Genomic DNA, 22,460 nt, shown 5'->3' with positions numbered 1-22,460 from the left:
CGATATATTGATATCGATATAATGATATGTTGTCAACCCTATAAGCAACCCTGTACAGACGCCGGACACTTGGAAAAAAAGAGAAAAAAAGAGTAGAAGCCTTCTCGGAAAAATCGCCCAGGAAACATTAAAAGTCCACCAAACGCAGTTCCGCAGGTACGTGAAAAATATTAAGTGCGGCTCAGAGCGAATTTCCTTATAACCGAAAGGACTCTTACATCCCACAGAGCTGAAAAAAACGTGTCGCGCCGCAAGTCGGAAGAAGGTACATACAAGTTAGGAACATGTCGGACATCTCCAGCGAGGACCTGCGCCGCGAAATCCAAGCGGTGCTGAAGGACGCCGACTTGTCCACTATTTCCGCTAAGCGAGTTCGCGAGCAGGTGGAGGGCAAGCTCAACTGCTCCCTGCTGAACCGAAAGAAGGAGTTCGACAAGATCGTTATGGAGGTGATCAATGAGCAGCAGGATGAGGAGGATGACGAGGACGATGACGATGGCAAGGACCCTGATGCCGATCCCGATGATGAGAGCGAGCAGAGCGAGGAGGAAGATCCCAGCAGCAGTGAGGAAGAGTCCCAGAAGAAGAAGAAGCCGGGACCCAAGAAGCGACCTCAGCCCACCAAGCACAAGGCGCCGAAGAAGAAGCGTAAGAGCTTGAATGCCGACGACTCCGGTACCGAAAGTGATGCCGGATCCGATTCCGACTACGAAGTGGTGAAGAAGCCGGCCGCCAAGAAGAAGGCCAAGGCCTCTGGCGGTGCTGGCAGTGGTAGCGGCAGGAAGAGCACTGGTTTCACACGTGCCTACAACCTGTCACCGGAGTTGAGCGCCTTGATGGGCGCCCAGTCACTGCCGCGTCACGAGGTGGTCAAGAAGGTGTGGGCCATCATTAAGGAGCGCGATCTGTATGATCCGAAGAACAAGCAGTTCGCCATCTGCGACGATGAACTCATGAAGGTGATGAAGATCCGCCGCTTCCGCACCTTCGGCATGCTGAAGCACCTCAAGCCGCATTTCCTCGACTAAATCCCGCCGATCCCCTCCAGATGCAAATAGGCCTCACATACATACACAACATACATCGCTTACAGCTTGAGCTTAGTTTCCACTCTTCCTCACTCTCGCTCTCCGGCAAACTTTCGGCTCCGCATGATTTGTTTGTTCCAATTTTTTATTAAGATTTAGTTACGCGATGTAGACTTCCGCGTCCTGACTTCTTCCGGGAGCACGGGATATATATGTGTGTAGCATTAAACTAATTAAGTCTACGGCATTTTAAGTAAAAAGTATGAAAGGACGACACTGAAAGGAAAACAAATTAAGAATGAATATAATTGTAATACATAAAAAAAAAACGAATGTATAATTTTTTGTAACGAACTCGAGTAGTTTACATTTTATATAAACTTATGGAAAAAACATAACAAGTTTAAGGTAACAAAAAAATGAGAAATAGACGAGTGATGCATCTGAAATATAATTGGAGTTTGTGTGTTTTTTATGGGAAAGGATTTGTTGCTGAAATTTTTTTGTATATTTTTTATTGTTTTTGCGTTTTTCACAAATTTCTTACAAACATTTTTTTACTTTTTCTCTAATATACAGATTAGGTGTATATGCAGTGTATATATATATAATTCTCGATCTGATATATATGCCAGCGTGTATATAATTGAATAAATGGAATTACTTTGCACTGAATTTCTATCAACATTCTCAAGTTTGGGGAGAGGGAGGAACGGAAAACATTCAACAAATTAAGTACATAAACAATACGATAGTTTAAATCGATCATGTTGCTACAACAAAGGGGTTAGCACATTGCAGAAAACCTTTATAATACGGTCTATTCGTAATAATGAAACCTTTATAGCTTGACATTTTCAGAGAAACTAATGAGGAAGTGATATAGATTCTAAATTTTAGAAATTTTAAATAAATGATGGCCTTAAAAACATGTCACATAATTGAGTTCTGAATCTTAACATCATTGTTGCAGCAACTGAGGGATTATTTCTAAAATAAATTCAATCAATCGGCAATAAAACATTTCAAAATTGTTAAATTCTTAAAAGGGGCAAGATTAGTTGAGGGTTAAGCGGAGGATCAAGGGGGTCTAGAGAGTCTGAGAGGGGGTTAAGTAAGAATACTCCTGCGGCTAAAGCAAGTGCTAAATACTAAAAGTTAAATGCTAACAAAAAAAGCAACTAAGAATTCCGCTCGAGCTAACTAATAGTAACTTTGTGACCTCCATTTCCTCTTTTTTGTGGTTCGTCGTCTGTCAACAATTGATTTTGTGTGTGTTTTTTCTTTCTAAATAGTTTTTCTTCTTCGCAAAGACAATACTTTCGTTGGCGTTGTTGTTGTTGTTGTTATCGTGGTGTTATTGTCCGCATTTCCGTGCGCAAGTGCATCCTAGCCTAGCCTAGTAGCGATAGTAGTTGGGCTTGAAAGGACCGGCCTTGTTGAGGCCCATGTACTTGGCCTGTTCGTCGCTCAGCTCCGTCAGATGGGCATCGAACGTGGGCAGATGCAGGCTGGCCACATACTCGTCCATCTTCTTGGGCAGCAAATAAACGTCGGACTTGTATCGGCCGGGCGGAGCATTGAAGAGCTCGATCAGCGCCAGAGCCTGGGTGGCCGATGTAATGGACACCGCAAAGGAGGGGATGCTGGAGCAGCTGAGATTGACGAGCCTGCCCTCGGCCAGTAGGATGATATACTTGCCCTCCGGCCAAATGATGTGGTCCACTTGGGAGCGCACCTTCTCCCAGGTCAGGTCCGGGGTGCGCAGGCCGTTCACATCGATCTCGGTGTTGGAGTGGCCCATGTTGCAGACGATGCAGCCGCTCTTCATCTTGTCCATGTGCTCGCGCACCACCACGTTCTTGTTGCCCGTCGCCGTCACCACAATGTCCACGTTGCGAATCACCTCGTTCAGCTTGACGACTCGGAAGCCATCCATGCTGGCCTGCAGAGCGCAGATCGGATCGATCTCCGTTATGTAGACGATGCAGCCCTGCAGAATATATCATTAAAGGATACGTAAAAAGATGAGTTATTCCGTTAGTTACCTGCCCTTTCAAGGCCTGGGCACAGCCCTTGCCCACGTCGCCGTACCCGCAGACGACTACCTGCTTGCCGCCGAACATGACATCCGTGGAACGCTTCAGACTGTCCAGAATGGACTCCTTGCAGCTGTACAGATTGTCAAACTTGGTCTTCGTCACCGAGTCGTTGACATTCATCGCCGGCACCGTCAGTTTGCCGGCCTTGGACAGCTGATAGAGGCGATGCACTCCAGTGACACTCTCCTCCACAATGCCCTTGACCAGCTTGAACATGGTCGGGTACTTTTTCAGCATCAAGTGCGTGGCATCGCCGCCATCGTCCAGGATCATGTTGGGCTGCCAGTTCTCCGCATTCACACACCGATCGATGCACCACCAGAAGTCCTCCTCCGTCTCCCCGCGCCAAGCAAAGATCGGGATGTTAGACTCTGCCAAGGCGGCAGCAACTTCATTCTAAAATGGGAAATATTATTGTTCACATGAAGGTATATCCATCACCTTAGTAATTAACAAAAGTAATTAACTAAAAAATAGTTAGTCATCCTCTTAAGTTGAATAGTCATCGATTTTTAGGGTTTATGCAGTTTTAAAATAAATATGACCTGATGTATGCATATTTATTTTAGAATATTTATCGTCAAGGAAAGCGAGGAACCCTAATGCTAAGTAAACATATTTATAATATGGGTCTTAAACGTGTGTATATCGGGCTGATAACAAATCGAACTGATTGAGATAAAGCACTTCCCAAGTTCTAGTATAAAACTACAATAAAATTATTATATTTTTAAATTCAAAACTCAAAATATCATTAAAGAATTGCGTAAAAAAGATCAATACTCCCGTAGGTATGTGATAGATGGGTCCCCTAAGGCGATGTAAACATCGGGTAATATCTAGAGCTTATATCGGCATTGATACGAGAATCGCGCTGCACCCTCGCTAAGCACGGGCACTTGGCACTTGGGCTGATAAGCTGGTGGGCAGGTGATTCAGCGTGACAGGCCGTCAGGGCCGCAAGCGATAAAAACTGGCAGCGGGACAGGAAGGGGAGTGCCATGCCAGTTCTATTAGAGATGCCATAAACATTTTAGAGTCTACAGACGCTTGATAATTGCATTGGACATGCCAGAGTAGAATCGATGCTGCGACTCCACCACCACCACCATAGAAGACGATGTGGTGCTCCGGCGATGGCGACCCAATTCAGAGCACATCAATTACTCAGCGATTGCCAAACACTTGAGCCGCGCTGAGGGCGCTTAATTGATTAACATGGCTTGATTGATCATTTGTTTGCGCCGGGCGACGTGACGGCAATTGTCTCCAAGCGGCTGCCCAGATCAAGTGACCGAAAATTCAAATAAAAATCTACAAACACCCAGACTTCCGAACAGAAATGCAAAAGTATGACATACAATTGAATCAATTCTCATATTCTGTCTGTCTGGGGGTTATATGGCGTTTCTAACTACTTTTGAAACTTAAAGTTTATGACCAAGCACGTGGGGATTCTAAAAAAATACTTAGTTCGTGCTTTGAATATTTACCTTAAAATAATATAAATATTAATAAAATAATCAATATTTAAAAAACACCCACCTGCGTGGAGTAGATGTTGCAGGCAGCCCAGCGTACACTAGCGCCCAGTTCCACCAGCGTCTCAATGAGCACCGCCGTCTGGGCATTGATGTGCGTGCAGCCCACAATCTTGGCATCCTTCAGAGGCTTGTCCTCCGCCGCCCGCTTCCTCAGCGCCATAATTCCAGGCATCTCCTGCTCGGCAATCTCAATCTCCCTCCTGCCAAACGCATGCTGGGCAGCAATGTTGCGCACACAAAAGTCCGAGCTGCCGCGCGAGTTCTTCTGGACCTTTTCGCGTGGCGGTACATCATCGCCGTCCTCACTGCTGCCCGTGTAGCTGGCCGAGCTGAAGGAGTCCGTCGAGGAGGCGCTGAGCGATCGGCTGCGATAGCGACTGGTCTTCTTCAGTGCCGATGACTGCTTGGTGGCCGGCGGGGGCACCACAACGCTGGCATCCTGCGGCGCTGGTCCGGCCTGCTGCTGCTTGTCGCCACCTCCGAATCCGGGGTCCACTACCACAGTGTCGGCTAGGTTGTTCATAATGGGTAGGAGGCTGACTTTTCCTCCTGCTGCCTCTCCTTCGCGCTTTCCAGCCCAAATCCTCCCCTGCTCTTCGCCTGTTTTTTGCTCTGCTGCAGCGCTGCCTCCTCCTCTGCTCGGTTATGTAAACTAGCGCACGCTCGCAGGACTATCGGAAGGCTCTAGACTAGAGATTCCAGATATAAATACGGCCCCGAATCACGTGATGTTCCAACGATGCGACGACCACAAGTAGCCGCTTAATTGTTTTTAAGTTTGCGTCTCCTTTGTTTCACCTCTCCAGTATTGTTGTTGTTGTTATGGTTGGGTACTTCTGCTTCAGCTGCTTCCTCTTCAGCGGCGCGCCACGCAGTTTCCGACGGAGATTGGGGCTTTGGGGGAACAGTTGTCGGTAGATGACAGAGTCGTCTGTGAAGTGACCAAAGCGGGGATCGTTTCGCGATCGTTTAAATTTGTTTTTTATAATTCGGAGAAAGAGAACTAAACCAAAAACCGAGGAAGTGTGCCCAGACTTGGCAATGGTGAAATGCCACTCTTGGGGGGCTCTGCAGTTGGAACTCCTTGTGCTTTTAGCGGGATGTTCCGTTTTCCCTTTTTCTTGGAGATTTTAAATCACAGAAATAGTTTTATCTTTTGAGTAAAATTATAAATTAATTTACAAAACTATAATATTAAATATTTTTCCATTTTATAGTCCAATTATTCGAAATTTATTAAAATAATAGTTAACATATACATATATGACACCCCATTACATCTCTTCCTGGAGGTAACCGCACAACTCGTAGTCATCCGCCGTGGTGACCAAGCGGGCCTCCGAGAGCAGACCCTCCTTGTACTTCTCCCTCTTGTCCACCACACGGGAAAGCTCCTCCACCACAAGTGGTCCCTTTTTGGCGTGCTTGTGGATGAAGTCTGAGACCAGGTGCTTGTCCACCACAGACATCTCTAGACTCCAGTTCCAGGCCAACAGAGCAAGTGGTCTCTCAGGCCTGAGACTTAAAGATGGAGAGATAAGATGCCGATACAGGCAGCCTGCAACGATGTGCTGCAGTTGTTCCACTTGACCAGGAAAAGCACAGGGATGGTAGAGCATCACAATGGCACCTTCAGCCAGGTTACGAAGATACCGTTGGGGCGGTAAGTAGGTGTAGGATCCATACTCCGCTGGCAACGGACGATATGCACCACTAAGAACAGGGAGGAATACTATAATTTAAAGAGAAACTATATAGATAATCAAAACAAACTTGGTGGCCGGAAGGTGGGTGTAGTCGATGGACTCGTTGAGGCACTTGGACGGAGGAACGTAGGCGCTGGGCACAAAGTGTTCTGTCAGAATGGCCTCCCTAGTGAGGTTTGGCTCAAACAACCGGCGATTGCTACTGATACACAAATAGTTCAGGCTGTCTCGGATGTCGTTTGGATCGAAATCCACTGCCAAGTTGCTCTGTAAACAATATTTTTAATTGAAAACTTGTGTGACTAATTCGAATTCCACTTAACCCACTTTGCCATCGTCACAGGGTAGGTTATCCTTTGGATGCGATTTGTGTGGCTCATTGGGTTCTTGGGGAAACCACTTTCCCTGCCATTTGTCTTTAGAAGCCTCTGTGGTCGTTGCCTCCGTGGTACTTGATTCCATCACCTCCGTCCTCTGCTCCGGCGTCATCTTTATAATGTGGGGTTCCCCGGGTGAGTACGGAAACCACTTGCCCTTCCAGTCATCTTTGAATGACGGAGTAGTCGATTCACCTGTTATCTGCTGCACACGTTGCACATTTTTCGGAATGTGCGGCTCTCCGGGAGCGTAGGGAAACCACTTCCCTTGCCACTCGTCCAAACCAAACGTGGGCTCCAGAAGATTGGCATGGGATTTCTTGATTGATTTCGCGTCATTGATGGCGAAACAAAGGCACAGGACGGACAAAATATGTAAAAGAACCATAATAATATTAACACAGGCAACAAAAGAAGAAAAACAAAGAAAACAAAATAATAATTAAGAACTTCTGGTGGAAACAGCTGTGGTCCAAGCTTCGTTTTACAGCACTGATTTGAGTCAGACTTTCTACAGGGTAACAAGTGGGGATATTGGTTTAATTTTACGTCAATTATAAGCAAGAAATGGTATTAAAGAAGTTATAAAGGTGGATACTACATTATTTTTAATAATATGGCTTAACTATATTCAAATATTAGCCAAATCATAAAGAAAATATTCAAATATTTATAAGCCACCTTCACATTTAAGGGGATTTTCAAGCCATTGGCTGCCTGGTCCCACTATTGCACCAACAACAAGAGGAAGAAGAGGAAGTACACTGCCCATGGTGGTCGCTCTCTTCTACGCTTTAATTTGTTATTTTCCTAAAATAATGCACATATATATCCGACCGGATACCCCCGCCACCTCCTCTAGCCTCAAAATGTAAGTCTAAAACGCATTACAACCGCTTATCAATCGAATTTAGGCGAGTGACTTCTAACCATTACTTCCTTGTCTTTCCAGAAAACAATAACAAAGGTCTGTTGCTTGTTGTTGTTGCTGCTGCTGCTGCTGCTGGCCTGGAGAAAAATTAAAACGCACAAAGCGTAAAATAGAGAAAATCTAACAAAAAACCACCATGTCGTGGTTTAATCCGTGGGACGGGCTGAAGACCAAAATGTGTCGCTACCTGCTGCAGCGATACTTGGGCCAGTTCTTTGAGAATAATCTGAACCTAGAGCAGCTAAAGGTGGACCTGTACAATGGCAAGGCCCTGGTGGAGGACATTTACCTCAAGGTCGACGCCTTCAACGATCTGTTCGAGGACCAGGGCTGGGCCTTCGAAGTGGTATCAGGCCACATAGGCTGCCTTACAGTCGTGGTCCCCTGGAACGCACTGATGACGAACGACAGCAGCCTGGAGATATCAAACCTGACCATAACCCTGCGCCCAGTTACACGTTTTCAGAGTGGCACCACCATGCTGGAGTCCATGTGGTCATCAGTCAGTAGCTCGATGCAAATGGCCGAGGAATGCATGAAGCAGCAGGACGATGACGTGCCCTTCCTCAACCACAACAATGCCTTGATTGGCTTGGAAAAGTTTGCAGAGACTATTGATAATGTCCTGAACAGGATACGCGCCAAGCTGACCAACACAACGCTGAACATAGAGTACCTGCTGCCCAGATCCGATCGCAAGCTGGTCCTCTCCTTCAAGGCCAACCATGTGGACTATGTGAACAAAACGGGCTACGAAATGCCAACTTCGATTTCCGTGGACCCCGAAGCCGAGGAGGATCCCAATAACACCTTCAACGCCCTGCCCATGATTGCTAAGCACAATCTTGTGATCGAAGGCCTGAGCCTGCACACCTCTGAGGCGCTGGATGCTATGGGCCACCGGTACGAGCCCACGCAATATGAGCAGCTGTGCAAAATAGTGGAGTTGAAGGGTGCCCAGAACATCCAGATCAATGTCAAGCAGACGGAGAACATTGTAGGTCCCAAGGTCAGTCTGGAACTGAGTCTGGACGATATCTACTTCATGCTAACCCCCCGCCAAATACACCTTCTTGTCGAGCTCTCCAAGGGCTTCAATACTGGCGACGGTGGACAGCAGGAGAGGCCCAAGAAGCCGAGTCGAAGCTTAAAGTCCCATTCGGGCAGCGAGTTCCAGTCCCAGCAACAGCAGCCCACAAGGATGACTGGAATCCTGGGTCAGAATGCCGACTGGTCGACTGGCCTGAATGAGCCAGAGCCCTCGGAATACTCCGGCTATGGCAACGCCCCCCGGAGCCTGTATTCCCGCAGTCGAAAGATGAGCGAGTCCACCAACAGCATGGTGACCTCCTGCACTAATACGCTCCAACAGGAGCTGGGCTACACGGAGAAGTCCGGCGAGATACTCAAGTTCAAGGTACAGATCTCCAAGCTGTACGGCGTGGCGTTGCACAATGACATCCTCATCCAGAATACCGCGAATATCGACAGCTGGAGCACTGTCTTCGATCACGCCAGCTACGTGCGCTACTCTGAAACGTCCAGTGGCTTCTTCATGGGCACCCTGCTGGATAACGAACTGCCGCTAGCGGATCAGAAGTACCTGTTGCTGAGAGCGGCTCCCATTCTGGTGAGCGGAAGCCAGCAGCGCTTCTTCCAGGAGCTCACATCGCGGACTACGCTCTCGGCCACTGCTGTGGACTTCTGTGAAGTCCTCGACGGCGTAAAGGAGTACCTGCTGCAATTCGATCGCCAAAGAAACTGCCCGGATGGCTACCACATCCGACCGGAGATCGTGCTCACCCAGAGCTCCATCTCGATGTTCAAACAGAACCACAATCGTTGCACAAACAAAATCGAGTGCATCCTGGACGAGTGCACTGCCGAGCTAGATGTCTCCATTTACGATCGACTGAGTGCACTTTTTGGCGGCTCTCCCTTCGCCAGGGACACCAATCAGCCGGACACCTATCCCGAGGATCCCAGCCAAACGGAACTGAGTGTCAAGTGTGAAAATTTGCGGCTTCATTTACGGTTTCCGGTGATAGATGGACGAGAAGCGAACGATCCGCAGAAGATTCCTTGGTGGTGCAAGAATGTGCGACGAGATTTCTTGGCCCTGGAATTCCGTGGCCTGGTGGTCAGCTCGAGATCTCAGATTAGCATCGTGGCGGACGAACTGGATGTTTTTTACTGTGATGCGGACAAGCAGAGCGCTGCGCATCTGCTGAAGTGCCAGCAGACCCAAAAGAAGATCCAAATCGATGTGCTCCAGCTAAAGGATGCCAACCACGGGCAAGGCGATGGCCAGCGAAAGCCACTCAGGAAGTCGCCCTTCAGTTCCAAATGTACCTTCGGCTACACCTCCCATGTGGAGGGCCTTGACGGTGGCGTGGAGAAAACCGATGCCTTCTTGCCTGGCGAAACGGAGGAGATCAACGAGTTCTGCGACAGCTGCACCCAATCCTCCGCACTGAAGATCTTCGCCTTTGTGCCGCAGGTCAAGGTGGTGCTGGAGTCCAAGAGCATGTATGAGCTGATCTACAATCGCTTGAATTGCGATCTCTTCATGTGGGAGCCGCGGTCGCCGCACTACAATTGTGAGCCATTTTCGCGCAAGGATTCCAGCTCGGAGTCCCAGCCGGAGGAGGAGGACGAGGACCAGTTCCGCCGCAATCTGCTGCTGAGCACCAGTACCATGGAAAGCAGCATATACTTTTCCATGGCAGAGCCGGCCACGCCTGCTCCGGCACCTGCTCCCACTCCAAAGGTGAGCAGCGATGCCTTCTCCTTCGAGCTGTTCGTGGAGCAAGGTTCGCTGATCCTGTTCTCCCACCTCCTGGACCCGGAGAGCAATCAACGCGGCAAGGAGTGTGGCAAGTTCCAGGTGAACGTGAAGGAGCTGCGACTGTTCACGGTGAATGGTTTGGACAACGATCAGAACCGGAGCTTCTTTTGCATTCAGTTGGGCGAAATAGAAGCCCTACACTGCGGGAACACTCTCCAGGACTTGGCTCTGGCCTGGAGCGATCTGCCGGACGATAACTTGCTGCTCACGATCCACAATTTCCCGAGGGTGGAGGGCAGGAAGCGATCGGAAGTTCTTTCCCTGGTGGCGGAGATCAAAAAGCAGCCGGAGCAGCGCATCAAGCGGATGAAGATGTCCTTCGGCATCAGTGGCGCCATTCTGCGGCATCATTCCTGCCCCTCGGAGCACAGCTGGTTGAACCAATTGATGGACTTCATTGACGTGGCGGACTACCCCATCGAGGAGTACGAGCCATTCGCCCTGGTCTCTGAGCTGCAGCTGCACGTGTGGAACGCCGGCATCGACTATCGTCCCAAGTTTTTCCCACAGCGTGCCTTCCTGGACCTCGGATACTGCACGCTGAGCAGCAACATCATCTCCTCGATGAGCGGCTGCACCCTCCGTGTGCTCGCCGAGGACTGCATTCTGCAGCTGGGCGCGGTGAACGACGCCTCCACGGAGTGCCTTATACCGGTCCTGAATCTGGGCCTGCTGAACATATCCTTCCGCCTGAACGAGGAGGACAAGGGGCAGCCGCGCGTGGACCTGCGCTTCTCCATTCACGATATGCACCTGAAGACCTGCTACGACTCGGGAGCGGCGCTGGCTCAGCTGATAGGCTACGTGGCCAATGATCGGGATCTGACGGGTCTCGAGGAGGCCCAAACGAATGAGGAAAGCAAGCTGTCGGAACCCAAGCAGAACGAGGACCATGAGGTCAGCGATCTCACCCAGAACCATGTCAACAAGCTCATGGCCGAGGCCGTCAAGGATGTGGATTGTAGTTCTCTCAATCCCCGACTGGGTAATCCTCTGGGAGGCCGCGAGGAGGGCATCGAGATCTTCTACTTTCCGGACGAGCCGAAGGAGAAGAAGAAGTCCACACCGGCCAAGATCCAGACCACATCGCTCATGGCGGAGAGCCCCTCGGTCATCGGCGACATTCTGGACTTTGAATCAAATGTGATCATGAAATCCTACTACCAGCAGAGCCAAATGGAGCACGACATCTCGCTGGGAACGCAGGTGCAGCAGGAGTTGGGCTCGCTGGACATGGCCAACGCATCGCTGGAAGAGCGCGGCTTCGATGTCATCCACGATGAGGAGATCTCCCGCATGGACAAGTTCGGCATCAAGCAGATCTTCATATCCGAGGACCCCCTCCAGATCGTGGACAACCACTTTTGTTTGCCCCACGAGAAGGTGGACTTGCTGCGACCTCCTGCCAATTTTCCGGTGGCCGAGAGCAGCTACACCTTGTGCGAGATGACCTTCACCTGGCACTTGTACGGCGGCCGGGACTTCCCCGAGCAGGCTCCGCAGAGGTCGCCGGCGCCCAGTGGCTCCGGCATGTCGGAAACGTACAAGTACGGGGTGTCCCAAGCCCAGGAGCAGGAAAAGCAGGAGCGGAAGGGTGCCAGGAAGGGTCTGCCCAAGGAGCCAAAGGGCTCCAAGCGCAATCTGGAAGTGCTGGTGGAGATGCAGCTCTCAAAGATCCGATTCTCGTACGAGACTTATCCTTCCACCTCCATGTACTCTTCGCGGCAGGTGCTCCTCATTTCGGAGATAGAGATCCGGGACAGACTACGCTCCTCGGACATCAACAAGTTCCTGTACCATCCGACGGGCAACAACCTGTCCCACAAGCCGGATGAGAACATGGTGATAGTGAAGGCTCTGAATGTGCGCCCCAATCCGCAGAAGAGCTCTGACGAGGAGTGCTCCCTAAGGGTCTCCATTCTGCCCATCAAACTGAACATTGACCAGGACACTCTGCTCTTCCTGGAGGATTTCTTTTCGGGTATCTTCAAGAACTCGGCCGGTGCTGGAGGCGGTGCCTCCAAAGCGGAGGGCAGCAGCTCATCCGCTAGTGATATGCCTGTGATGTCGGTAAGCAAATTACCGGAAGACTTCGAAGATGACTTGCCGGATTCGGAGGTCAAGGAGATGGTGGAGAGGAATCTGAATGTGCTGATCGAAGAGCACAGCCTGGAAGCTGAGCCGGAACTGGAGGAGGAATCTGGAAGCGGAGCGGAGGCCCCGCCAACCTTCTTCCGCGAGGTGATCTTCAGCCCGGCCCTGCCCATTTGCTTCGATTACCATGGACGCCGGATCGAACTGTCGCGCGGTCCGGTCACCGGCTTGATCATGGGACTGGCCCAGCTTCAGGGTTCCGGGATCTGTCTGCGGGAAATCGTGAACCGCCGCGGCATCCTCGGATGGGGCAAGCTGTGCGAGTTTCTGGCCAAGGAGTGGCTGAAGGACATCAAGCGCAACCAGTTGCCGAATATACTTAGTGGCATTGGACCAACCAATGCTGTGCTCCAGCTCTTCCAGGGCGTCTACGATCTTTTCCGGCTGCCCATCGAGCAGTACAACAAGGACGGACGCATCATCCGGGGATTCCAGCTTGGCGCCCAGAGCTTCACCGCCCGCACTGCCTTGGCTGCCCTGGAGATCACCTCCCGGATTATACACCTCTTGCAGTTTACGGCGGAGACCACTTTCGACATGCTTTCCGCCGGTCCTTCGCTGAAGAAACGGAAGGCCGGCCGGCAGGGAAAGAGACGCCGACAGGGAAGGCCCAAGGACCTGCGTGAGGGAGTCGCCAATGCCTACACCATAGTCCGGGAAGGAATCAACGAATCGGCCAACACCCTCATAGAAGCTGCCATAACCGAACACGACCAGAAGGGATACAGCGGCGCCGTGGGTGCGGTGGTGCGTCAGATCCCCCAGCTGGTGGTCTGTCCGGCGGTGCTGGCTACCCAGGCCACCACTAACATCCTGGGCGGGGCCAAGAGCTCCCTGGTTCCGGAGGCCAAGCTGGAAGCGCGGGACAAATGGAAGCAGGAGATCCATTGAGGGAATTAGGCTAAGTAGCTTTAGTTTCGGGGTTAGTTAACCAACGTAATCTAACAAACGTTTTTTATCGTTTTACTAAACTAAAAATAAATACTAATACTGTACATACACGAAGTACAAGCACAAGGCGGGACTACGGATCCTGAAAGATGATTCCGGAATGGGTGAGATTGAACTTATTCTGTTTTAGCCATACTACAGTTCATCAAAGTTATATTTTTTTATTATTTTACCTAAATAAAAGTGAATATGAAAGTAAATGTGTTTTTAAATGTTTTAGGATCTGCCCTTTTTTAGATTACTTCCACGGTGCCCTGCATCGTTTTATTCGATTCTTCAGAGAGATACCTTAAAAAATTGAGAAACGCAAAAATTTCTAGGGGTACCCCTGTAAAAAATTCGAAAAATTTCAAAACGGTATTTAGGCAATGTTTGAAATGAGGAAAGTTGCTTCTGGGTTTGCTGATTACAAAATGGTACAAAATTACAAATTTTACCTAAATAAAAGTGAATATGAAAGTAAATGTGTTTTTAAATGTTTTAGGATCTGCCCTTTTTTAGATTACTTCCACGGTGCCCTGCATCGTTTTATTCGATTCTTCAGAGAGATACCTTAAAAAATTGAGAAACGCAAAAATTTCTAGGGGTACCCCTGTAAAAAATTCGAAAAATTTCAAAACGGTATTTAGGCAATGTTTGAAATGAGGAAAGTTGCTTCTGGGTTTGCTGATTACAAAATGGTACTTTATTTCCTGATCGGATACAAATTGTCAAAGCTATGGCCATCGGAAGGAGCAAAAGTGGGAAAATTGGGAAAACCCAAAATTTTCTAGGGGTACCCCTGAAAAAAATTCGAAAAATTTCAAAACGGTATTTAGGCAATGTTTGAAATGAGGAAAGTTGCTTCTGGGTTTGCTGATTACAAAATGGTACTTTATTTCCTGATCGGATACAAATTGTCAAAGCTATGGCCATCGGAAGGATCAAAAGTGGAAAAATTGGGAAAACGCGAAATTTTCTAGGGGTACCCCTGTAAAAAATTCGAAAAATTTCAAAACGGTATTTAGGCAATGTTTGAAATGAGGAAAGTTGCTTCTGGGTTTGCTGATTACAAAATGGTACTTTATTTCCTGATCGGATACAAATTGTCAAAGCTATGGCCATCGGAAGGAGCAAAAGTGGGAAAATTGGAAACACCCAAAATTTGCTAGGGGTACCCCTGTAAAAAATTCGAAAAATTTCAAAACGGTATTTAGGCAATGTTTGAAATGAGGAAAGTTGCTTCTGGGTTTGCTGATTACAAAATGGTACTTTATTTCCTGATCGGATACAAATTGTCAAAGCTATGGCCATCGGAAGGAGCAAAAGTGGGAAAATTGGGAAAACCCAAAATTTTCTAGGGGTACCCCTGAAAAAAATTCGAAAAATTTCAAAACGGTATTTAGGCAATGTTTGAAATGAGGAAAGTTGCTTCTGGGTTTGCTGATTACAAAATGGTACTTTATTTCCTGATCGGATACAAATTGACAAAGCCATGACCATCGGAAGGAGCAAAAGTGGGAAAATTGGGAAAACGCAAATCTTGCTAGGGGTACCCCTGTAAACAATTCAAAAAATTTCAAAACGGTATTTAGGCAATGTTTTAAATAAGGAAAGTTGCTTCTGGGTTTGCTGATTACAAAATGGTACTTTGTTTCCTGATCGGATACAAATTGACAAAGCCATGACCATCGGAAGGAGCAAAAGTGGGAAAATTGGGAAAACGCAAATCTTGCTAGGGGTACCCCTGTAAACAATTCAAAAAATTTCAAAACGGTATTTAGGCAATGTTTTAAATAAGGAAAGTTGCTTCTGGGTTTGCTGATTACAAAATGGTACTTTATTTCCTGATCGGATACAAATTGTCAAAGCCATGGCCATCGGAAGGAGCAAAAGTGGGGAAATTGGGAAAACTGAAAATTTTGTAGGGGTACCCCTGTAAAAAATTCGAAAAATTTTAAAACGGTATTTAGGCAATGTTTTGAATGAGGAAAGTTTCTTCTGGGTTTGCTGATTACAAAATGGTACTTTATTTCCTGATCGGATACAAATTGTCAAAGCTTTGGCCATCGGAAGGAGCAAAAGTGGGAAAATTGGGAAAACGCAAATCTTGCTAGGGGTACCCCTGTAAAAAATTCGAAAAATTTCAAAACGGTATTTAGGCAATGTTTTGAATGAGGAAAGTTTCTTCTGGGTTTGCTGATTACAAATTGGTACTTTATTTCCTGATCGGATACAAATTGTCAAAGCTTTGGCCATCGGAAGGAGCAAAAGTGGGAAAATTTGGAAAATCCAAAATTTGCTAGGGGTACCCCTGGAATCCGATCCGAAATTTGAATCCAATAAATTTTAAATTTTCACAATATTTGGGCCAAGTTGGTAGTCCGGCACATGTTTACAGCTGTTTATGTTTATAAGCGAGTTGGCAGTCTTCAGGCGCATGGTTTACGTAAAAGCCGCTTAGTTTTTAGTTTCTTCTATAAAAAATAGATTTTCTTGCATAAACTAAGTTGAGCGACCATGGCGACTGCCTTGACTCGATACTGGGCACAGGGATCCCTCCAAAAGCAGGTGGTACAGACCGGCGTTCGCGGCTTTTCTAGTCAACAGAAGCCCGAAATCGAGGAAGAAGAAGGTAAACAAAAAAGGCCTTAAAATCAAGGAAATAAATTCATAAAAATACTACAACAAACTTCCAGAGTTCCGAGTGCTGAGCTTGAGGACAGTGAAGCAGCAGTTCCAAAAACGGCGTGAAGTAAAAAAGGATCCTGTGATGCCCCCTCGCTCTAACCGCATGGCCGTGGATCAGGATTGGACGGCAGCTTGGCCCGGACCTCGGTCCTTCCACCCGGCTAGTGTTCCACTGCCGTTGCGACAAGGATTCACAGAGCGCGGAGCAGCTGCCCCCTCGAAGTTCGCCAACGCGGAGCTGATGAAGATTCCCAACTTCCTACATTTAACCCCGCCGGCTATCAGGCAGCAGTGCGAAGCCATCAAGAAGTTCTGTACCCCTTGGCCAAAAGGCTTGGAGAGTGAGGCAAAGTGGCAGCGTCATTTCCCAGTAGAGGTGACTACCACCGACTACCTGCAAGCTCTGCCAACAATCAGAAACATGGATGCCCGGAGGGTAACCGTTTCTCTAAAGCTCTCCGATCTTAAGTTCGATGCTCATGCCAGGGACAAGTTCCTCCGACTTGTTGGAGATCGCTACGATAAGACTACGGACATCCTCACCTTCGTCACGGATCGTTGTCCTTTGAGGAAGCAGAACTATGACTACGCCCTCTACTTGCTAACAGCCTGCTATCATGAATCTTTTGTGACCGAGCCGTGGGAAGCTACCAAGTCTGAGGCTGACATGGAGGTGTATCTTTTCGGCCGTAACAAATCCAAGCTCTCCGCTGAGGAGATCCTGAACTGGAATGCTGCAGAAGGAGCGCCGAAGGTAGAAGCTAGTCCCAGTTACGGGCAGAGTGTGGAGCAGTTGATCAACGAGGGCGAGAACGAATACAACCTGACCAAATACAAGGAGGAAGTCAAGAAAATGTTGAACATTGCCAGCCAGTGAAGTAAAATGTGAAGTTGAATTGTGGAAAACAATAAAGTTGGATGTTGTTATTAGGTAATGTTTTTACTTAGCGTTGTACTTGGGCATTCTTGGCACTTTAAAGATACAAATGGAGTATTAGGGATAATAGTTAATGGAATACATAAAAAGATACATTTGTCTACAAATAATTTAAAACAATATCCCCTCCATTAATGTTACTATGCCTCTTTTGTGGAAAGATATAAACGAGCGTCGACGGCCTGCAATTAAAAAGATAAGATTATTCCTGCGAATCATAAAAAATTATATAACTTACTGTCTTAAACCAGGCCGATGGCAAGAATATGAGTTTGGACAGGAACCCCATTTGGGAGCGCGGGGCAATGGCATGCATGTGAAGATGGTTTACCGTTATAAAAGGTGGCAGATGGAAACCGAGCAGGGCGTCATCCGTGGTTACCCCCTTTTCGCTGAGGAACTGCTTCAAGCCCTCCTCCATTCTTGTAACTTTGTTAAGAACATAATTAGCTAAAATATGCAAATTATTAAGTGCATTCTCACCTAGATCCTCGTGAGATTTATTCAGGGTCTTGAGGCTATTATGGTGCTCCTTGGTGACGGCCAGATAATGATGCTGGGAAGCAGGCTTTATATCCTTGAATATCACAAACTCATCGTTTTCCATTTCCAGGACAGTGTTGACATCCTGGCCACTGGTGATTTTGCAAAATATGCAATTATCCACGGACATACTGACTTGATTTATTTACTTTTAGTTTTTAGTTAGTTGTACTTTGACTTGGTGATGACACAAAATAGTCTGTCTGTTACTAACGATACTTTTTGTAATTGGGCGGGAAAATTTGAATTTTTGAAATAAATAAATTGTAAGAAATAAATGATATTTCTTTGTTAGTAATAAGATTTTAAAATGTAATTGGATCTATTTCAAAATTATATTAATTATTTCATTCAATAAAGTTAAAATTCTTAATTTTGACAAGCTTTTTATCTTCGATTAAAATCGATTAACACAATGGAAGCGACACAAATTTCAAATAGCTCTTAAAAACTTAAATCATTTTGACAATGCTTACATAAATAAATGTTAAATATATTATTTAAACCGGGATAAAGATCCCCCCAATCGACGCCCATATTTTTCATACTTTTCCAACACTCCTCCCAAGCAGCTGCTTTGCGGCAGGTTAGAATTTTGAGAAGAACCAATCAAAAATATAGAAACAGCAGAATTCGCGGACGTGGAAGACCGACTTTTGTTTTGTTATGCTAATTAGTGTTTTTACTAGTTTATTGAACCTTAATCGGATGGAGTCTGGAGCAGAAGCCAACAAATCACAGCGAAACTGACAGGTGAGAATTGGAGCCACAAAGTTCTGATAAGAATTCCTCTGATGACGTTTCACCTGTGATTAATATTCTCTAATTTTTAATTACCGAGCTAACTATCCCATATAATAGCACAAAATGTTTTTTTTTGGGCAAAAAGTGATAAGGTTTGAAATATATGCCGGAAGTTCTTTAAGTGCTGCTGTACAATATTTCGTTTTTATCAAAAGTTTCTTATCTTTCGGTTTGCGTTTCTTGTTGTTTTTCTTCCATTAGTTGGATATATAATATATGTGATTTACGTTATATATGTATGGGTATTTACTATCATACATATGTGCGCGCGTTTCCATGACTTTTTTCATTTCTCGCTTTCGTGTATTTGCAGTGGTACCCACGTCGGCAGATACAGATACTTCTTGGTCGGAGATACACCTGAGCTAACACTCCAGCAGCAGCGCTTGGAACCCACAGAGGCCCGAACACGTAGCAGTGGCGTCACCAGAATGCGGCGGCCCAACCTCAAGTGGATCGTCAAGACAGGGCTCCTGGTCCTAGTCTCCCTCACTTTGTTCGTGCTCATCACCAGCTGGATATCCTCCACTCCGTACACCAACAAACCCGTCCACCACGGCGTTGAACCGCTTCCACAGCAAGAAGGTCGTTCTGGCAATGTGCCGGAAAAGCATGATGACGTGAACCAGAAAAAGAATCATAATCCAGTAGAGCCAGATGCAGATGTCGAGAAAAAGAACGACGACGAACCCGAAGAGGAAGCGGAAGGTGAAGCGAAAGATCCTGCAGAAAAAGAGAACAGAGTGCCGCTGGAGGATGTGCTGCAGGTGGTTCCGCCGGCAGATATGGTAAAGAAGGATTGGCACGACTATACGGCCATGGAACGAGATGCTAAGCGAGTGGGTCTCGGCGAACAGGGCGCGGCCGCCAGTTTGGACGATGAATCCCAGATAGAAACTGAGAAGCGAATGTCCCTGGAGAACGGATTCAATGCCCTGCTCTCCGACTCCATTTCAGTGAATCGCTCCCTGAATGATATCCGCCATAAACTGTGAGTTTTTCAATTTAAAGAAAGTTCTTGAAAGAAGAAATAACCTTTAACTATTCTAGGTGTCGCAAGAAGGAGTACTTGACCCAACTGCCCACCGTATCGGTGATCATTATATTCTGGAACGAGTACCTCAGCGTGCTTATGCGATCCGTACATAGTCTGATTAATCGGTCACCCCCTGAGCTGCTCAAAGAGATCATTTTGGTGGATGACTTCAGTGATCGCGAATACTTGCACCACGATTTGGAGGCCTACATAGCCGATCATTTCAAGATTGTGCGCGTGGTTCGGCTGCCGAAACGCACAGGCTTAATTGGAGCTCGATCCGAGGGCGCTAGGAATGCCACAGCCGAAGTCCTGATCTTCCTGGACTCCCACGTAGAGGCCAACTATAACTGGCTACCGCCACTCTTGGAACCCATTGCCCTCAACAAACGCACGGCAGTGTGTCCCTTCATCGATGTTATCGATCACAGTAACTTCCAGTACCGCGCCCAGGACGAGGGTGCACGCGGGGCCTTTGACTGGGAGTTCTACTACAAGAGGTTGCGACTGCTGCCGGAGGATTTGAAGCATCCGGCGGATCCGTTCAAGAGTCCTGTTATGGCGGGCGGCCTGTTTGCCATTTCGACGGAGTTCTTCTGGGAGCTGGGCGGCTATGATGAAGGGCTGGATATCTGGGGCGGAGAGCAGTATGAGTTGAGCTTCAAGATCTGGATGTGCGGTGGTCAGATGTACGATGCACCCTGCTCTCGCATAGGACACATATACCGGGGACCCCGCAACCACAATCCCAGTCCGCGAAAGGGCGACTATCTGCATCGGGTGAGTTGAATTTGCATATTTTTAAAGCTTATTACTTATAAAATTAGTATTCCTTGAGGTGTTTGTATTTTAAAGAAGTTACAGATAACTAAGTGGTTTTTTCTATTTTATTGTATTTTACTGATGAATACCAACCTGATTACAAGGAATGATTATCCATCGAAATAGAACCGGTTCTAGACATTCGTTTACTTCCAATTAAAAGATAAACTTCTTATCTTTTGCTTCTTTTGACAAAAAGTTACCTTAAGTTTATTTTTATTACAAAATGGGTGAAAAAACCCTTGTTCTTGGCAAAACCTGATTGGAAGATAGTTGAGATAGGGAACCTGTTTTTATTGCCAATCAGAAATGGGGTCATTTGGGAACATCAATTATCTATCTTCGTGCTAATTTTCACACCTGCCTTTTATGGAACTTTATTTTAATCTAACAAATTTTTTTCGCCCAGAACTACAAACGTGTGGCCGAGGTCTGGATGGATGAGTACAAAAACTACTTGTACAGTCACGGCGATGGTATCTATGAACGTGTGGATGCCGGCGATCTGACAGCCCAGAAAGCCATCCGCACGAAGCTCAAGTGCAAGTCCTTTAGGTGGTTCATGGAGGAGGTGGCATTCGATTTGATGAAGAACTACCCACCGGTGGATCCGCCCAACTACGCCATGGGCGCCATTCAGAGTCTGGGCAATCCACAGCTATGCCTGGACACGATGGGTCGCAAGAAGCACAACCGAATGGGCATGTTCGCCTGCGCCGACGACCTGAAGGTGCCGCAGAAGTCACAGTTCTGGGAGCTCAGCTGGAAGCGTGATCTGCGGCTGCGACGGAAGAAGGAGTGCCTGGACGTACAGATCTGGGAGGCCAATGCGCCTGTCTGGCTGTGGGACTGCCATGGCCAGGGCGGCAACCAGTACTGGTATTACGACTACGAAACGAAGCAGATGAAACACGGAAACGATGGCCGGCGGTGCCTGGAGCTGCTGCCCTTCTCCCACGAGGTGGTCGTCAACAAGTGCGACCCCAGCAACCACTACATGCAGTGGAACTTTGGCACTTTCAACAAGACGGCGCTGGACCACTATACCGAGGAGCTCGTCCTGAACCTGTAGTCCGTGGTCTGCCCAGCTACGGAATCACTTGCCATGTACTTAACGAACGTTCGATGTAAATAATCTCTAGGCTAGGCTAGCTCGTAAGGCGTTTTGGCCCGATTGACACTCTCAACGACTCAACGCACATTCCAATGCCGCATTAAAGACTTTAAATTTATTTGTATCTGTAAATTATGTTGAATTTATCTACAAGATATAACAAAAAAAAAGGTTGTATGCCGATAGTCTTGGGCTTGGAGTAGAGTCCAGTCGGTATAAGCATTTTGTAATAATTAAAATAAATTTTAATACAACATTATAAAATATTATATTGTTGAGCTTCGAATCAGTCCTTTGATAGAAATCTACAAGAAAGAGGAATAAGTTTTTGTATAAAAAGAAAAAAACACATATAGCTGATTTAACTTTGTTTTCATTTTATTTAATATTAATATATGTTTGCTTTTCCATGCGCGTACTTTAAATAAATATAATTTATGATTTTCATTTTTATTTCATTAATTTTATCCAACTCTGATCATCTGATCGGTCAGCTTCACATTCTGTATATACGTTCTCGGTTTATCGTTTTACAATATGTATGTATCTTCGCTAAATCATCGTACGCCTCGGCCGATTTAATTGGTTTTCTTGTTGCTTTATCATCATATTCCAATATTTATAGTATATATATAGTATTATATATATAATATATGTATAGATAGAAGTCCCGCGAAACAGAAAAGTCGTGTGAGGTGTTTTAACTTAGAAATGGCAAAAGATTTGCATTTATTTGAAATGATAAAAAAGCATTTACAAACTATAATAGTTGTTGGCTTGCGTAATCAGTTAATCAATTATCATAATTTATATTAATATATATATATATATATCAATATATTTATATAAACATTTAAATATTTATCAAAACATGTTTTTTCTTGTTGCTCAAA

At 46.6% G+C, this 22,460-nt stretch overlaps 7 protein-coding genes across 7 annotated transcripts; 4 read left to right on the top strand and 3 right to left on the bottom strand.

Moving 5' to 3' along the window:
• The first annotated feature begins 4 nt into the window (after positions 1-4).
• Positions 5-1,482, top strand: Non2 (upstream activation factor subunit spp27 homolog Non2). The gene is made up of 2 exons (XM_017240887.3): positions 5-156; positions 228-1,482. The coding sequence occupies exon 2, from the start codon at positions 285-287 to the stop codon at positions 1,026-1,028; it is 744 nt and encodes a 247-aa protein (XP_017096376.1). The 5' UTR covers positions 5-156; positions 228-284; the 3' UTR covers positions 1,029-1,482.
• Positions 401-5,708, bottom strand: AhcyL1 (Adenosylhomocysteinase like 1). The gene is made up of 3 exons (XM_017240885.3): positions 4,676-5,708; positions 3,077-3,526; positions 401-3,021 (listed from the first exon to the last, which is right to left on the bottom strand). The coding sequence occupies exons 1-3, from the start codon at positions 5,195-5,197 to the stop codon at positions 2,428-2,430; spliced, it is 1,566 nt and encodes a 521-aa protein (XP_017096374.1). The 5' UTR covers positions 5,198-5,708; the 3' UTR covers positions 401-2,427.
• A 175-nt stretch (positions 5,709-5,883) lies between these two features.
• LOC108124906 (uncharacterized) lies at positions 5,884-7,254 on the bottom strand. Its single transcript, XM_017240856.3, has 3 exons — positions 6,708-7,254; positions 6,448-6,647; positions 5,884-6,387 (listed from the first exon to the last, which is right to left on the bottom strand). Exons 1-3 carry the CDS (start codon positions 7,143-7,145, stop codon positions 5,949-5,951), a joined length of 1,077 nt encoding a protein of 358 aa, XP_017096345.2. The 5' UTR covers positions 7,146-7,254; the 3' UTR covers positions 5,884-5,948.
• A 221-nt stretch (positions 7,255-7,475) lies between these two features.
• Positions 7,476-13,841, top strand: Atg2 (Autophagy-related 2). Its single transcript, XM_017240855.3, has 2 exons — positions 7,476-7,628; positions 7,710-13,841. Exon 2 carries the CDS (start codon positions 7,825-7,827, stop codon positions 13,579-13,581), a length of 5,757 nt encoding a protein of 1,918 aa, XP_017096344.2. The 5' UTR covers positions 7,476-7,628; positions 7,710-7,824; the 3' UTR covers positions 13,582-13,841.
• Positions 13,842-16,032: 2,191 nt separating this feature from the next.
• Positions 16,033-17,241, top strand: mRpS35 (mitochondrial ribosomal protein S35). Its single transcript, XM_017240741.3, has 2 exons — positions 16,033-16,255; positions 16,320-17,241. The coding sequence occupies exons 1-2, from the start codon at positions 16,141-16,143 to the stop codon at positions 17,186-17,188; spliced, it is 984 nt and encodes a 327-aa protein (XP_017096230.2). The 5' UTR covers positions 16,033-16,140; the 3' UTR covers positions 17,189-17,241.
• On the bottom strand, positions 17,203-17,988 carry LOC108124862 (adenosine 5'-monophosphoramidase HINT3). The gene is made up of 3 exons (XM_017240742.3): positions 17,732-17,988; positions 17,487-17,677; positions 17,203-17,430 (listed from the first exon to the last, which is right to left on the bottom strand). Exons 1-3 carry the CDS (start codon positions 17,919-17,921, stop codon positions 17,389-17,391), a joined length of 423 nt encoding a protein of 140 aa, XP_017096231.2. The 5' UTR covers positions 17,922-17,988; the 3' UTR covers positions 17,203-17,388.
• Positions 17,989-18,318: 330 nt separating this feature from the next.
• Pgant6 (Polypeptide N-Acetylgalactosaminyltransferase 6) lies at positions 18,319-22,014 on the top strand. Its single transcript, XM_017240901.3, has 4 exons — positions 18,319-18,544; positions 18,909-19,586; positions 19,646-20,411; positions 20,863-22,014. The coding sequence occupies exons 2-4, from the start codon at positions 19,027-19,029 to the stop codon at positions 21,523-21,525; spliced, it is 1,989 nt and encodes a 662-aa protein (XP_017096390.2). The 5' UTR covers positions 18,319-18,544; positions 18,909-19,026; the 3' UTR covers positions 21,526-22,014.
• Positions 22,015-22,460: the final 446 nt, after the last annotated feature.

The sequence above is a fragment of the Drosophila bipectinata genome, chromosome 3L (assembly GCF_030179905.1).
Source record: "Drosophila bipectinata strain 14024-0381.07 chromosome 3L, DbipHiC1v2, whole genome shotgun sequence".
Taxonomy (NCBI): domain Eukaryota; kingdom Metazoa; phylum Arthropoda; class Insecta; order Diptera; family Drosophilidae; genus Drosophila; species Drosophila bipectinata.
Note: the sequence above shows the minus strand (reverse complement) of the source record. Positions and strands in the feature narration are given on the sequence as shown.